The sequence below is a fragment of the Rousettus aegyptiacus genome, unplaced genomic scaffold, assembly GCF_014176215.1.
Source record: "Rousettus aegyptiacus isolate mRouAeg1 unplaced genomic scaffold, mRouAeg1.p scaffold_m13_p_5, whole genome shotgun sequence".
Lineage (NCBI taxonomy): Eukaryota > Metazoa > Chordata > Mammalia > Chiroptera > Pteropodidae > Rousettus > Rousettus aegyptiacus.
In genome coordinates this window covers 32,131,644-32,147,816 of record NW_023416308.1, presented here as the reverse complement: position 1 = coordinate 32,147,816, position 16,173 = coordinate 32,131,644, and the positions used below count along the sequence as shown (strand labels likewise).

General features: G+C 41.1%; 1 protein-coding gene across 6 annotated transcripts in view; it reads left to right on the top strand.

Moving 5' to 3' along the window:
- NTM (neurotrimin) overlaps positions 1-16,173 on the top strand; it is an 897,130-nt gene that overhangs the window by 726,436 nt on the left and 154,521 nt on the right. For all 6 annotated transcript variants that reach the window (XM_016137929.2, XM_016137927.2, XM_036221177.1 and 3 more), the window contains one exon: positions 1,755-1,987. In XM_016137929.2, the coding sequence (XP_015993415.1) occupies positions 1,755-1,987 (233 nt within the window). The remainder of the gene's footprint in view (positions 1-1,754; positions 1,988-16,173) is intronic.

Here is a 16,173-nt window from a genome sequence, read left to right as displayed (position 1 = left end):
CATTTTGCACCAAGCCCCACAAATTATGTATCTGGTTCTGGATACACTACTCTACACAAGGATTTTTAAAACTTTGACTTGATTGGGATATTATGTGAAATTCATATTTCTGGGTTCCCAAGTTTCTGAATCAGTAGGACAAGAGAATCTATAACAGACTACTCATGTGTTTCTGATACAAGTGATTCGTGTGCACTTTCAGAAATACTCCCTGATTATTCCCTAGTTAGGTCTTCCATCATTGTCATCTGTGCTGCCCAGAAAACACAATAAGCAGCACGGAACTTGCTGGACATGAGCGCCAAGGCATTTCTGGTTGAGCAGTTTTCTCTACAGGAGATCTCAGCAAGGCTTCCCACCTGCACTTGAGTGGCCCTGCTATAACTGTGTGACATTTACACAAGTACAGACAGAAAAGATGCACAGTACAAGATATCTTGAGAGCGACCGCCTGGGGAAGCTGGTGTGCTCAGCAGCAGTTCTTAGGCTTTTTGTTGTCACAGACCATTTTGAAAATTCAGTGGAAGCAATTGTCCCTCCCCACTGAAAAATTTACCTTTGCACATCCCAAGGAGCACACAGGACCAGGAATTAGACAACCTGACTGAGAGGTCTGACTTCACTTCCTAGCTCTCAAACCTGGGGCAAGTCACCAGACCATTCCTAATCCTGGAATCCTGATCTTTAAAGTAGAGAATGGGTAAGATCATCTATGTTACAGATTTGTTGCAAGAATCAAATGAGACAGTGTGGATGTAAAAGTATTTTTTATACTGCAAAAGAATATATAAAATTGAGGCATCATTATACATACTGTGCTACATTGCTATTTCCAGTGTTATAGTTAGGATCAGGACAATGTGTTTGTGAATTTAGCCTAAGGCCATAGAACATACTTGGTGCAGCAATAGAGGGAAATGAATGCAGACAGAGGGATGTAATGAGGACTTAGCAAGAGTAGCTGGGAAATCTGAAAGTGTAGGAAAAGAGAAGGGAGCTTCCACAATTTGGGGACTCCAGATGCAAAAATAAAAGAAAGAACATCTATTTTTACATGTGCAAACAGTCTTGAGATTTTGGAAAATGCCTTTAGTTTAGCAATAATTGAACATTTCTGTCCTTTGATATAATGAAGCTAAGTAGCAATGGTGGTGGTCCATATTTAGTTTTCACTTCAGAAGCCTCTGTAAAAATCTGCTATTTTGAGATGAGAAAAGTAATGTTTAGTAGTTAAAATCTGGGTCTCTGATCTAGCATATATTATCAGTGTGACTTGGAAAATATTTTATTTCCCTGTTTTTCAATTCTTTTTACCAGTGGAACCTTCCTCGCAGGGTTCTTATAAGTACTGAATGACTTGGAATACCTAAAACACCTAGAAAATAATGTGAGGGATTATCTTCATCAGCATCATGGAAATCCTTAAGCCAAGGGAAGGTGTATCATGTTCAAAGAGCCAAGCTATTCTGGGTGTGGAAGATGACTCCAGATTATAACTAGGAATGGTTAAGGCTAATGCAGTAGTACTGAGCTCATGTGGTTCAGAAGCACTGAAATAACCCATGTTCTAAGGCTACAATCCCATTAAGACCAATGCTACCAAATTCCAGAAAATGCCACCAATGACAAATCAAATAAGAGAAATGTACATGTGTATACTGGGGGCAGGGAATGAAGACGAGGCATAAAAAGTCATAAAATGGGTCCCATTTTCTGTCCAGTCTCCTGACTTATCCATCTGATCTTCCTTCCAGGTGCACGATTGACAACCGAGTCACCCGGGTGGCCTGGCTAAACCGCAGCACCATCCTCTATGCTGGGAATGACAAGTGGTGCCTGGACCCACGTGTGGTCCTCCTGAGCAACACTCAAACCCAGTACAGTATCGAAATCCAAAACGTGGACGTATATGATGAGGGCCCATACACCTGCTCTGTACAGACGGACAACCACCCCAAGACCTCAAGGGTCCACCTCATCGTGCAAGGTAGGTAGGTGGGGTTAGTCTAGGAGGTCTGAGTGGGCAGCTGGGAGAGCCTGTATTAAACGCTGTTTCTCTGATCCTCAACAGAGAAGTTTTGTTTGTTCCATCCAGTGAAGACAACTTTATAATTATCATTTTTCCAATAGATGCTGAATTTTCAAATAATTTTCCCATTGAATAAGACTAGGATTTTATTTTATTTTTTTTTTACTTTTGTTTGAATAGTATATTTTCTCAGAAAATATCTTCTGATTATTGCTTTCCTTGGCTTTTTCTCCTCTAAGTTTTAGGATCCATCCAATTCTAAGCTCACTCTATTTTAAGACCAGCATTTCAGCTCTTCTAGTACTCTACATCTGCCATACCCTCACATAGCCTTCAGAGAAAGCACAGCCAAACACAGACACTCTGGGCACCCAGCTGGAATGATCCTTCACACACCTCCATCATTTCCAGCTTGCTTCATCTTCTCTCACCTCCCAGTCCTGGATTTCTGATACCACATCTTCTCTCTGCTACCTATATCCGATTCTCTATGTTTTGCTTGAACCCCAGCTCTCCCCTTTAATTCTGCACCCCTCATTCCCTGCTTTCAAGAAGTGTATATTTGTTTTGTTTTTGCATCTATCTTGGTTCTCTTCTCTCCATGATTCTCAGGCCCTGAGAATGCTGCTTGCCTGTTCCCCATGAAGCAGAACTGGTCCTGGGGCATTCAGACAACACTTAACCACGGTGGGCAGATTCTTAACTAGGGAGTAAGAATTCAGAATCCGATTGTGCTGCTTTTTGGCCGTGAGACCTTGATCAGGTTACCAACTGAACCTCAGGGTTTCCATCTGTAAAATGGAGTCAGTGTTGTGAGGAGCTGTGGTGAGGGTCACACTTTACATGTGCTAATGTGTTTGACACTTAGATGAAGGCCTGACACAGAGAGGTGCGATTTATGTATCAGCTCTTTTTTTAAAATGTCATTGTTATTTTTAAACATTTTAAGACATTCTTTACAGTGGACCACATTCCTTGCTTTATTATCTTAGATGCTTAAGCCCCTGAGCCACTGAGCCCAGGTCCTTTGTAGCTGTGTCTTTCCCAGTCTAATTCCCAGTTCCCTTCATCCAGCTAAATGCAGCTTCAGGGGCTCCTTCATCTGCCTCTCCTTGTCATTGTGCATAGGAAAATGGTAGCGTCTTTGGATGCTTGGTTAGAGAAACAAAGGCCAGGATGGTAGCTCAGGAAGGAAGAACACAAAAGAGATGGAAGAATTAAGGGAAAGCTAACTGTGAGAAGGTAGAAGGCACAGCTTAGATCATGGATATGTCCTATGACAAGCAAGATGGAGTGGCCAATGATGAAAAGAGGATACAACTAGAGTGAGAACAGTGTGGACTCTGATCTGGTGAGAGATTATGCCAGCGAAACATCTGAGCCTCTCACTTCATGGCAAAGCTCGATCCTACCAAGCTTTTTTATCTTTAATTTTTTCTTACTCTTCCTAAAGAAAATTATGATGGTTTTTATTTTATTTTATTAGTTCTGTAAATGAATATTTCAAATTGCTGGGTGCTACCAGCATTTTTTAAAGGAAGTAGAGTTGCAGAGGAGGTATCAGAATGTATTACAAATAGCAGAGTAGGGATTATTACAGAAGATTTTTGTTTTATTGTAAGTTTTCAATATAAAGTACATTTGTTTTTTTATTGTGTATTGTCAGCCAAAAAGGGGCTGGGAATCACTATTCTGAAGAGTTTCCCTGAATACTGCAGTGTCATCATTTACAGTCTATACCAGGCAGTGTGTTTGAAGCCTTCCCCCAGCACCCATCATGCCCCCTACACACACACTCATTGATGCGAGCAGGGTATCCCACAATGACGAGGAAGCACTATGAACTGTGCACTATTACAGACATTTGTTTTAGGAAGCAAGACCTGAATGGAACAGGGAAATGGAAGGAATAGTGAACACTTCTGAAGCTTCCTTGAAAACAAGCACTATGTTTCTGTCATTTTTTTTTTCATAAGCCTACACACTCTTGTCCTAAGCACCTGGGTGAGTGCCTTATACAATGTGTGCATTTAATAAATGCTTATTGAAACCAATGGCTGGGATTATAGCTCCAAAGTCTTATATAGGGTCAAAGAGTGAAGGTTGCATATATGTGGGGATGGAGAGGTGGGAGGAGGTGAGGAGATGGAATATACATCAGTCTTCGCTCATGTCCAAGCTAATGGAAAATGTCTAATCCCCAGCTAGGTGTTTCCATTTGTGACTTGGCTAGGTGCCCTCATAGCATAACACACCACCTCAAGTATTGGAATCTCATCTTAGGCTAATTTTCGAATGCTGATGGGTATATTGATCTGGAGACAAGCTGGGTTAAAAAAGGCACTGGTCTTGTACACAAACTCAGCCCAAGCTAATCCGCTGTCAATATGCTTGGCCTGAGCATTATTGACACTTTAATGAATAGAGGACTGCAGTTTTCCAGAGCCAACCTGTCCCCCCTTTTAAAAGCAATCAGACAGACTAAATAGAGCTAGATTCCCCTGTTTCTGTATTGGAAAGAGGATATATTACCATCCAGGATTTAAAAAAAAAAAAGAAAAATTATTTATCATGGAATCATTTATTGTACTGAACATCAATCTTAATTCCCCCACCAAAAGCTGACTGTCTGAATTTTGTTGAAGTTACTATTCAACCTTGAGCAGAATCCTGCAGAAATGAAAGTTAGGCATATTAAGTTTTCAAAGTGGTATTGTTATCATTAAACACATACACACACACACACACACACACACACACACACATAATGGCAGCAGCAAAAAACAACTAAAATGGTATTCTACCCACGAGAATATGTATTTATGTATATGTAGTCAGCTTTATATATAAATAAACTCACACAGAAAGAAGGTAATGCATTTTCATGGTATTGTGTGAACTGCTGAAGGTCTAGGGTTGTCTCTCTCATTACTATCAAAAAACACCTTCTGCCCCACTAGTTCTTTTTACTGGATCTTCTATATGGCTATGATTCAATATGTGTGGTTTTTGCTGACAAGCCAGAATGCCATCTTTGCATCTGCCTAAGAATCAGACCCTCTGTGTATATATTCATTCATGCCTTCATTCATTCACACAGTCAAGTATCACCGACAAACAGTTCTGGTTACTGGTACCCTGGCTAAGCACTTAGCCTTGGAAGATGAATAAAAACTGCCTTGGAAGAGTAAGTTCCCATTCGTGTATCATGTTTGCCCAAATCACCCCAGGAATTTAACTTCCAGGAACATAACTGCTGTTGGCTGAATACTTCCTGGGCACCAGCCTGGTCAAACACTCCTGGACAGACCTGCAATGTGGGTCCTCTTTCCATCATGGCTTACAATATGACATTTTAATTGAATTCAGAAATGACCTATACATAAGTCAGGCTGGTCTCTTTATGCAACAGACAACTTTCCCAGGCTAAGTCCTGGGCTGTCCATTATCTCAAACACAGAAGTGAAGGGATTTGGCTGTAAGCATGATCTGTAATCATTTCAACCCTCAGGACAGCTTTCACTAGTGGGAAGTTCTAGGTTTGTGCTTTGTTCTTTAGACCAGCGGTCTCTAACCTTTTAGGCACCAGGGACAGATGCTCCTATGAGAATTTAATGCCTGATGATCTGAGGTGGAGCTAAGGCAGTGATACTAGTACTGGGGAGCAGCTGAAAATACAGATGAAACTTCACTCATTGGCTCACTGTTCACCTCCTGCTGTGTGGCCCAGTTCCTAACAGGACATGGACCAGGTGTTGGGGACCCCTGCTCTAGACTATTTTTAAAATCTGCTAATAATACTTGATAACAGCTTTGGTTACTGGTTACCTTGTAGTAAATGAAAATGAAAATGCTTGTTCTTTTTTATCAGCGGGTCATCACTTTTTATCTCACTATCTGTTGCCATTGGAATGTATTCTCCCTTTGTTTTTTATTTGTTTTTATTGTGTGTGTGTGTGTGTGTGTATGTATGTATGTATGTATGTATGAATATATGTATTTAGGAAGATAGTTATAAGGCTACCTAAGCTCTTAATCTCTCCTAAATCTTCCCCATGCTTATAGGGGGCAGGTGGTTTTCAAAGGTCCAGGCAGGACTGGTCAGTGTCTGGTGCAGAGACTGGCTGGGGTCAGGCTAGCCAGGACTGCAGAGGAGAGGCCCTGCAGTGGGCAGTATAGGGGGATGGAGTAGCCACTATTAAGTATAGCCATGGGAAACACTAGGCAGAGTAAGGGTGAGTTTCAAACCACAGATAACTCAGCCTGTATGGTCAGGCATGTAAGAAGAGCCTGCAGGAAGAAGGAGATGCTGCTTCTGATTTGTACTGTATAGGGTCAGCACGGAGGGAGGAGCAGGTGTGTGACTGCAGACAGAGCCCAGGATCTTATGTGGAATAAGTATCCTGGATAAGTCAAGAACAGGGACAGCCTTGGTGAGGAGAGTGGCGCTGGAGCCAGTTGCATTAGCCTCATTTCAACTACTTCAGTAGCCACAGGTAACCAGTGGCTACTGCATTGGATAGTACAGATTTGGAATAGTCTCATCATTGTAGAAAGTTATACTGGGCAATGCTATAAGTGATTACTATCACGGGTGAGCAGGGATTAAAGCAAGAGTGAGTTTTATGGACTTGAAGGACCAGGTGTGGAATAGAAAGGAGACTGGAATTTTGTAGAGAAGATGGAAAAGAAAAGGTAATAAAAGATGGAGGTCTTTTAAAGACAAAAGAGAATTGTTGAAAAAGATAAAGGACTGGAGTTCCTCTGTTAGCTAGGACAGAGAAGAAGGTCCGGAGTCTGAAGATACAGCGAAAAGAAAATAGACAGAAATTGGGGATGGGTTGAGTGTGGGGGTTGGGGAGGGGAGTCTATCAGGAGACTAAAATTCCTGCTGTGGAGCCTTGGGGGAGGTTGATACTAAGGACTCTAAAGTGTTGGGTGATAAAAGCATTCTGTGGTAGCACAGAAGTTGGGGTTCATACTTAGATTCTCATTTTAAGATGCCTTGAAAACTCCATTCAAAATGAGTTTGTGAAAAGTAAGAAACGCCACCCATGGATTTGCATGCCCACTTAGGCAGCCGTAATATAATTTGTTAGGCCAGAGCGAGGGAGATCCATCTAAGATTTATTAAAATTTGGGTCTGTTGATTTCCTTCAACCTCAGGGTGTTCTACTTTATGAGTATAATTAATAAGAGGCTGCTTCCGGAAGTCAAGCTGTGTATTTTAACCCTTTTCCACTCTTGATCTTACTGCCAAACCAAGTTTCTTGGAATAGCTGTAATGGTCACACCCCCGTCTCCTTTTTCCCTTAGAAGAGGCCACATCCTGGAACGCACAGAGTGAATACAACGCTCCATGGGACTGAACCCTTTGCCAAATTAAGGGCAGTGTAGAAGACATCTCAAAAGCCCTAACTATTTCTAAAAGCCCTCCTGCGTGGTACAACAGAACTGCCCTGGTGGCCTACACAGCATTGGGAAGCTCCTTTTTATCCAAGGGAAGGCTCGGGAGGAGTACCTGTGGGCTTTATACTCAGTTAGAGTTATATTTGCATAATAGACAAGGTGGAATACAGTGTTTTAAAAATGGTAATATTAGTGTAATAATAACAATAGAAGTAATAATGATAATGATGATGATGATGATGATGATGATGATGATAATTAAAGCTTTCTTCTTCTTTATCAGTTTTTCAGGCCCTATCTAGCTAGGTCTTTCTTTTGTCATTGGAGCATCTATCTAATCACCCTCTCCCTTTTGTTTGGTATAAATGAGTTTTCCTGTTTCTTCGTAGGCAGAATTAATCTGAAAATCCTTGCTATTGTTTGATAGTTAATTACCTGCATTTTGGAGCCAAACAGCTCTGAAACTCCTGTGAAAGAGGGTGGGGGCATGCTAGTGTCTATGGAATGGGGCAGGAATGAGGGAAAGAAGCCAGGACATTGCCCTGCATTTCCCGTGTTAGTGGAATTCCAGAGAGAAAGAGACTATGCCAGGATGATATCCAGCACAGGCAGGTGACTTGCAAATAATAGAGTTTTAGAGTTACCAGCCTTTGATTTACCTTTTATTGTCTTCCTGTTCTGAACTATCTCCTCTTACCTACCTGATATGTATAATCATGTTGCTTTCCAATCCTGAATAATTAATTGACCTTGTCAAGCCAAACTCATTAGTATGATTAAGAGAACAGGAACAATAACTTTTAATTTCCAGACACCTACGCTCCATAGGCTCCCCTCAGCCCTGAACCTGAATAAAAAGAAATTTGAAACACAATATATCAAAGGGAATAATATGCCCTAATCCTCACATTGAAGGCAAAGATTTCTGTCCCTCCAACCACATCACCCAGAACACAACGTGCCCTCCTGGCACTGCAAGACTCCTGTAGAGCTGAGATCTTTGCACCAACTAATTCCCATTCACACTATGCCTTTGCTGAGGCCATGGTGGAGGAAAACATAGATAGCATCCAGTTCTGAATTAACAGAAGTCACCTTAGACTCCAGTAATATGAGCAAATTGCAATAATATAAGTTACATTGATTTAGTAATGGCATTTTCTGTGCTTTCTGGGATGGCTGGGAAGGGTCCGTATGTTTTCTAAGCAGTTTAGAAAACTTGGCATCTGCTTCCTAGTGCTGCCTGGTCAGAAGAGCAAACAATGAAACATAAAGCAGTAAATAGTAAAAAATAGGGTTTCCTTTTCTAGGGCATCCATATTACTTACGGATATAAGGAAACAGAAAGCTCAGGTGACCCCATTGCTTCACAGCAAACACAGGATTCAGGCAACATTCCTCCAGGTAAGCAGTTAAAGCTCCCAAGGGACAGTCTTAAAGCAACCACAGAATTCTTATCCCTTAGATGGTTTTCTCCAGGGAGTCTGAACTGCCTCAGATTCCAATACCGTAGGATTGAGAAAAGTGGCTCTGTCTCCTTCTGGATCATATATCTCTGCGGCCTCCAATTGAGACATGGGGTCATTTTACTTTGGAGAAAGGACAAATATTTCTAGTTACTCCTGTAGACTCTCATACTTGTATCAGAAGCCCTCTATGATTTCTTTAAGTTGAACTTGAAGCTAATATTCTTAACAAAGGAGTGCAAGAAGTCTATTTATGGTCTCATGATCCACTGGTACAGCTCTGGCTAATCCTAGAATATATCTAAAACAACCATCATTACTACATTCCTTAAAGTTTTATTGGTGGCACCTATAGGATATGAATAAAGTGATATCAAAGGCGGCATTATTGATCTGAATACCACAACTCTTGCAGAGGATTCTTTGGTCCTGGAATGCCTTAGAAGCGTCTAACAATCCCTTCTTGATAAAATTGAAATAAGTAGCATTTTACGGCATTGTGAGAAGTTGGTGACTAAGTTTCTTAGTTTTTCAGTTGTCATACTAAGGACTGTCCACTGACATATTTCAATTCCAGTTATGAGTATTTCGAATCCAGGTACTAGGGACACAAAGATTCAGATAGAATTACTCCCTGTCTAGCCAAAGAGACATATATTTTAACAAATAACTCTCCTGTAACAGGGATCAGGGTGCTTACACATATAAATGCTATACATACACCAAAAGGGACTAACTAAATTTATCTGCAAGGTTAGGCAAAAGTACAAGGTTGAATTTTACAAGGGTCTTTGATAGTGAGTAGGACTTTTCAAGGAATGTGGAAAGGAGAAAGCATGCTGAGCAGGAGCAATGGCATGTGCAAAGCTTGAAAGTCTGAAAACCTATGACCCGTTGAAAGAAGAGTGTGTACTATAAGTGGTGACATGGCATAGAAATCACTAGACACAGAGCCAGAAAGATAGGCTGCATTTAAGTTGTGGATGGCCTGTGTGCCACAGGAAGGAGCACAATGCAAAGCAGTAGGCCTTGGGTTGTGTAGGCTTTCAACATAGGCTTGGTTTTCCTTGATAGTCTGTAGAACCACCACTTCTTTTCCTCAAGGAAAGTTGCATTGGATTATTTTGACAAAGAATGAATATCTAGAAAGTTATCAGTGGAATAGAAAAATGACAGGAACCATTGACAGGAAGGGGGAGGTATGAGAAGGAAAGAACATATTTAAACATAACTGGCTGCATGTCCCTTGCATGGTTAAGATACAAAAGGGAAAGATTGCCAAAGACTCTTCCACCACCAGGTCATTTTTTTTAATGCACTAAATAAATGTTTTATTATTGCTGCTACAATATATTTTTTTCTGCAGTGTGATTGAGGTGCATTTCTTTGTACACTAACAAATAAAGTACATGGCACTGTAGCTGTTGGCTGTGTCATCATTGTGATGATTGTACCAGAGAAGGTGAGTATGTTGCCAAGGATAAAACAGTTGTAGGAAGGGGTCTACAACCCTCAGAAACCATGGGGCTGGCTCATAGCCAGCAGCCGCCTCTCACTATACCTGAGAACCATACGTAGATGAGCAAACTCTGTTTCAGATGTCTCCAGGCTGATTTATTTAGGCTGAAGGTGTCACCACTTGGAGTATATCTTAAAATTTATATTCCTGTTGAAGATCGTCTGCGGTAAATTAGTGTCTAACATTGGTACAATATCTAATTGGCTTCTGCTGGGGTTGGGCTCAGTTGTGAAATGCTGCTAGAGTTGGTGGAGTACAATGTTTTTCTTTTGAGAGATCTTCAGTTCATGTTATTTGAGAAAGGATTTATTGATTTAAAATTAGGACAGTTTAATTTGGTGTCATGTTTTCTTTATGTCTCAATTATATATTCATGTCTTTGTGGTAAACTCAGCTGGTGGAGAGATGAAGAATTCAAAATAGAAGATTTTCACTTGGCAAATAGTGGTTTTTGCTGTGATTAATTGGGAATCTGCACAGTGAACCTACTGTTGACTCACTTGGGTATTGAATAGCTTTGTATAAAGAAGTGAACTTCAGGCTTTAGGAGTCCTGGATTCCAATAAGGACCTGGACAGATGACCTACTTCTTTAAACCGTTTTAAACACACTTTATAGAACCAATTTTAATATATTACATAATCTAATTTGGAAAAAGTTACCAAATGCATGCAGGGAAGCCAGGCACCACTATATCCTTCATTTTTGTAATCATTAGCAATAAAGGTTTCAGGCTCTTCTGTTTATCTTATGTCAACTCCATTAAAGAGATCTAACCCTTGTACTAAGAATGCGTATATGTTTTGTAGCTTCTGTGAATCCCTACTCCCAAGAATTTACCTGAATTGTGGCCCCTTTTGCCTAACCTGATTCCTTCCTTTGAATTTTCATGGTCTTGGTTTTCACCCTGCTGACCTGATGGTGTTTCTCTGCTTTCTTGCCATCATCCCTTTTGCTCCCACAATCTCATTTGAACATGATTTATGGTGGTTTTATAGTGCTACGAGCCTGGTTTTCAGAGGGGGGCACTTGTGCTAATGCTGCTCCTCACTGTAAGTACCCGGGCTGGCCAAGCCCTTTCTTCCTACCCAGAGAAAGGGAGAACAGAAATTTTTATCCCCCCCCCTTTAACTCATGCATAGACTATTATGTGTCAAGTACTGAAATAAAAGTCCAGATAGATAAAAAGATAATAAGACAGGTCCCTATGATGAGGATATATAATGGGGGTTGGGATAGTGGTTAACTTGTAAAAAAAGGGAGCTGCTGTGACAGAGCCATACATGGGAATCCTAGCACTGAGAGAGAGGAGCTTCCCCAAGCTTGATGGCAGGGCTCGGGTGTCTGAGAAGGCCAATGGATGGTCTAACATTAGAGTTCTCAGCTATTAAAATGACAATAAAATAGCTAATCTGCTCATACCCACTCTACTCTCCATTACCCGCCCTTTCTCCACTCACAGAGTGATCTTTTCAAATCTGAATTTGATGATACCTCCAGGATTAATCCTGAACCTTAGGGAGCCAATTCCTTGTCAAGGCCTAGGAGGAGTTGCCTTTCCACTCTGGGTTCACACCATGCTCTTGCCTCATCATTCCTCTTTTATTTTATTTTATCTGTCTTGTTCTTTCTGGTCATGGGCCACTCTACATTCTCTCCCCTTGGCTTGTATTCTCCTCCTCTTTTCACACAGTTAAGCATATTAAGTGGACTATATTTCCTTAGGGATGCTTTCTCAAATCTGTCTTTCTTAGATTAACCACTTAACCCAACCTCCCCCAGGATTTAGAGCCATGCATTTTGCTTTTCTTGCCACAGTTATAATTTGGCATTCGTTGGTATGATTAGCTGATTATGACTGTGAGCCTCCTGAAGGCACAAAGCCTGTCTGTTTTTACATTCCATCCTCAGTGTCTGGAACTTAATGGTGGCTCACAGCTACTTGTTGGATAAGAGTAGACCTGCAAAGCTTCTTCTCCTTTTTTTTTTTTAATTATTAACCAGAGTGATTCATTACGTGTTGGGACTGGCTGTGGTAGGCTGAATAACAGCCACCCAAAGTTATCAGGTTATAATCCTTGAAATTGTGAGTATTACCTTGTATGATATCATCATTGCAGACGTGATTAAGAATTTGAGATAGGGAGATTATCCTAGATTATCCAGGTGGGTCATAAATGTGATCATATGTATACTTATAGGAAGGAGGCAAGAAGGAGACTTAATACAGTACACACAGAGAGAAGATGAAGTAAAGATGGATCAGAGAGAGCGAGACAAAGTTGCTGGCCTTGAAGGGCTATGAACCAAAGAAAGTCAACAGCCACAAGAAGATGGAAGAGGCAAGGGACGAATTTTTTACTAAAGCATCCAGAGAAAGTTTGGTCCTTCTGGCATCTTGGTTTCAGCCTAGTGAGGCTAGTTTTGGACTTTCTGGTCTCCAGAACTGTGAGACAATGCATTTCTGTTGTTTTAAGCCTGTATTCACAGGAAACTAATACACTGGCTTTCAATAATTTTAATCCTTGATGACTAGAAGTCATAAAAAGTTGATATTCCAAGTCTGCTATAAATTTAAGTTTGATCATTGTGAAAGTCGAAGTAAAACTCACCTTTGGGGCAGACTATTTTTCAGTACTTCTTTTTAAAGGAATCTCTTTGGGGATCCTACACTAAGACTATGCTTTGGTGATGAGTACTAAGATTTTACTCTTTGATGTTGAAAATAACTGTCCCTGCATCAGTATAGGAGGGGAGCAGCCACGTAATGGACAGAGAGAGAGGAGCCTTGCCAAGCTTGATGGCAGGGCTTGGGTGTCTGGGAAGGAGACTCATGTTGCCTCATACTGGGCTGTGATATTTGGCTCAGAGAAACGGGACTAGATTCAAAGATAAAATTGCCAAGTATTCTGTTGTAATCTGAGAGGGGGTCTGCTACTTGGACTTGGTCTCTATTATTTGTCTCATAGGCATCTCAAATTCTAGCTGTCATTCTCAACTGTCCCCTCATCCCAACCCCAAACTTACTTCTTCTGTAGTCTTCCTTTCTAATAAATAGCAACTTCTTTCTTCTAGTAGCTCATGTCAAAAGCCTCAACATCAATCTTGACTTTTTTCTTTCTCTCATACTCAGTTTTGAGTATATCCTGTTAGGTTTGCTAAATTTTGAAATTCATCCAGAATCCCACCGTTTTTCCCCATATCCAGCTTGACTGCCCTGCCCCAAGCCACCATAATCTTTGTCTGGAATATTCTGCAGCTACCTACCTATGTAGTCTCTAGTTTTCAGTATTGCTCCTTATCATCTGTTTTTCACACTCAGTAGAGGTATTCCTTTGCAGACTCTATCATTCCTCTGAACAGCGCCTGCACCCCCAGTCATTTGCCAACTCACTCAGCGTAGAACCTAAGGTCCATACTGTGACCTAAGCATTCCTATACCATCTGGCCTCCAGCATCTCTCTGACTTCCCTTCCCAATACACTCCCTCTTTCTTACCCTGTCTCTGCTACTCCTTGATATTCTCAGAATATGTTCACGGGGCTCCCACCTCAGGGCCTTGCAGCCCCCTCTGCTGGTATCCCACACCAAGTTCCCCTCGGTGCTCTCCTGTCCTCTTTAGGTCTGCTTAAAGGTCACCATATGGGAGAGGGCTCTCTGACCTTTATAAAATATAACTCCCCACCCTAAATCATCCCTCCCTAGCACTCTTATTTGTTTTTCATCATAACATAGATCTCCAATGGGCATGCCATGCTGTATATTTATCTCTTTAAGAGCTGTGACCTGTTTGACTTCATTAGAACACATTTCCACAAGAGTAAGGACTTAAGCTGCTTTGTGCATTGTTGTATCCAAGTGCCTAGAATAGGATCTGGCATGCAGTGGGCCCTCAACAAATAACTATTAAATAAATTAATGAATGAAAGCCAGGGCCTGCTCTTAAGTAAACATTTTTGTGTATGTGTGTCTACTCGGTCTTTGCTTGAGTATGAAAGTGTGAACTTCTCTGCTATTTCTGTCGAAATCATTTGATCGCCCTATTCCCAAGCAAGATGACATTAAGCAGAATTTTACAGGGTGGAATTTCTTAGCAATGTAATAAAAGGGACTTGCTCCAGACTTATGGAATAGCACACAGAAGGAAGGACTCTTGAGACCTGAGTGTAGGTCACTCCGTATGGTAAACTAAATAGAAAGCATGAGTTGTAGGAGAATGCCTAAGCCTGGAGAAGGGAAGAGGACCAGACCTGACAACTCAGGAAGTTCAGGTTTCATCCTGGAGAGGATGGGGAATCACAGATGCTTTTAAGCAAGGAAACTGCATGTCTTATGTTTTAGGAAGACCTTTGGCACCAGATGGAGGATAGCTCAGTGATTGAGTTTTGAGGTGGAACACTGAGAGAGAATGAGAACATGGTTGTACCATGCTGTCCTGTGTCCCTGATCTGGAGAGAGCCCCTGTCTTCTTGAGGGGTTATACACATAGTGCTTTAGAGAAGCTGACTGAGGCCAGAGGTGTGACCACGCAATAGGAGGGGGAATTGATTCCCATTTTCCAGATGGTCCTATTCCAAAGGAATGTGAATTTTTCTCAATGTGTGGTTTGTTAAGGTTGAAAATAAATAGAATTCAATGTTTGCACTTTTGCAAAAATTGCATGCATACACATTTACAAATAATGAAAAAATACTGTGTAAGATTTTGTTTTATTTTGGAATTCTAAGAATATGGCTTTCAGCTTATTGAAATAAAAGCAGATCACCAAAAGAAGAAAAGGTTTACACCAGGCCATGAAGAAAGGGTAAAGCTTAAAATAAGACAGGATTGGATAGTAACAAGCTCTAACAGGGTCTTTGAAACAGAAGAAGGTATTTGGAAATAGAAAGAGGATAGCAAGTTTCGAGAATAGCAAAATACGAGATATTGAAAACTGCCTGTAGTACCACCCATTCCTGCTGTCTGCCTCAGAAATGCATAAGGAGCTTTTAGGAAAAAAGAAAAAGGAGGAAGAGAACAGAGGAGGTGAAGGAGGAAGTTGACAACTTCCTAGACCAGATAGACCTGAATCGCCCAGGTGGAGGTGTAGTTGGGGAACCCTGTGCATGTGGGTTTAGGAATCAGGTCTGAGGCCCAGCTGAGCTAAGAGTCAGAGGCAAAGAAAGTCAAATTGAGTACGTTTCTCATATGAAAGCCTAAATTATGTTCATGCTCATTATTAAGAATTGTGTCAAGTCAGGTGAGTGAGCTTGTTCCATCTGTGGCTTTCATCTCCCTGAGCTTGTTGCCGTATTGTTGTTCAAATGAAATATAGGAAACAGAGACACAAAGAAGAGCCATTAACGTAGGTTAGTAAAGCCTTAACCTATATTCCCAACCTTGTTTCAAAATAGTTTCTAAAGACTTACTAGGCTTTTATCCTTCATTGCTATGCACTAAGACATCTGTGGCTCTCCCTTTTCTCTGTTTAGGCAGGAAGGGTTCTGCCTGGTTAGTACTCAGTAAAGTGATATTTAATCTTCTTCTGGAGCTCAGATGGGTATTTCTCCCATAGCCAGGATTAATGGGTCCAGGAATCAAGTGGTGGAAATGGAAGTGGGACCACTCACTATTACCCCTACTGAACTACAAGTAAAATGTTTGCTTCCTGTTTCCTCCGCTTTATACTCTGCTAGTCTAGAGACCTTAGTTTTAGAGGGAGGCATGTAGTTCCACCAGGAGACATACCAATAATTCCACTGAACTAGAAG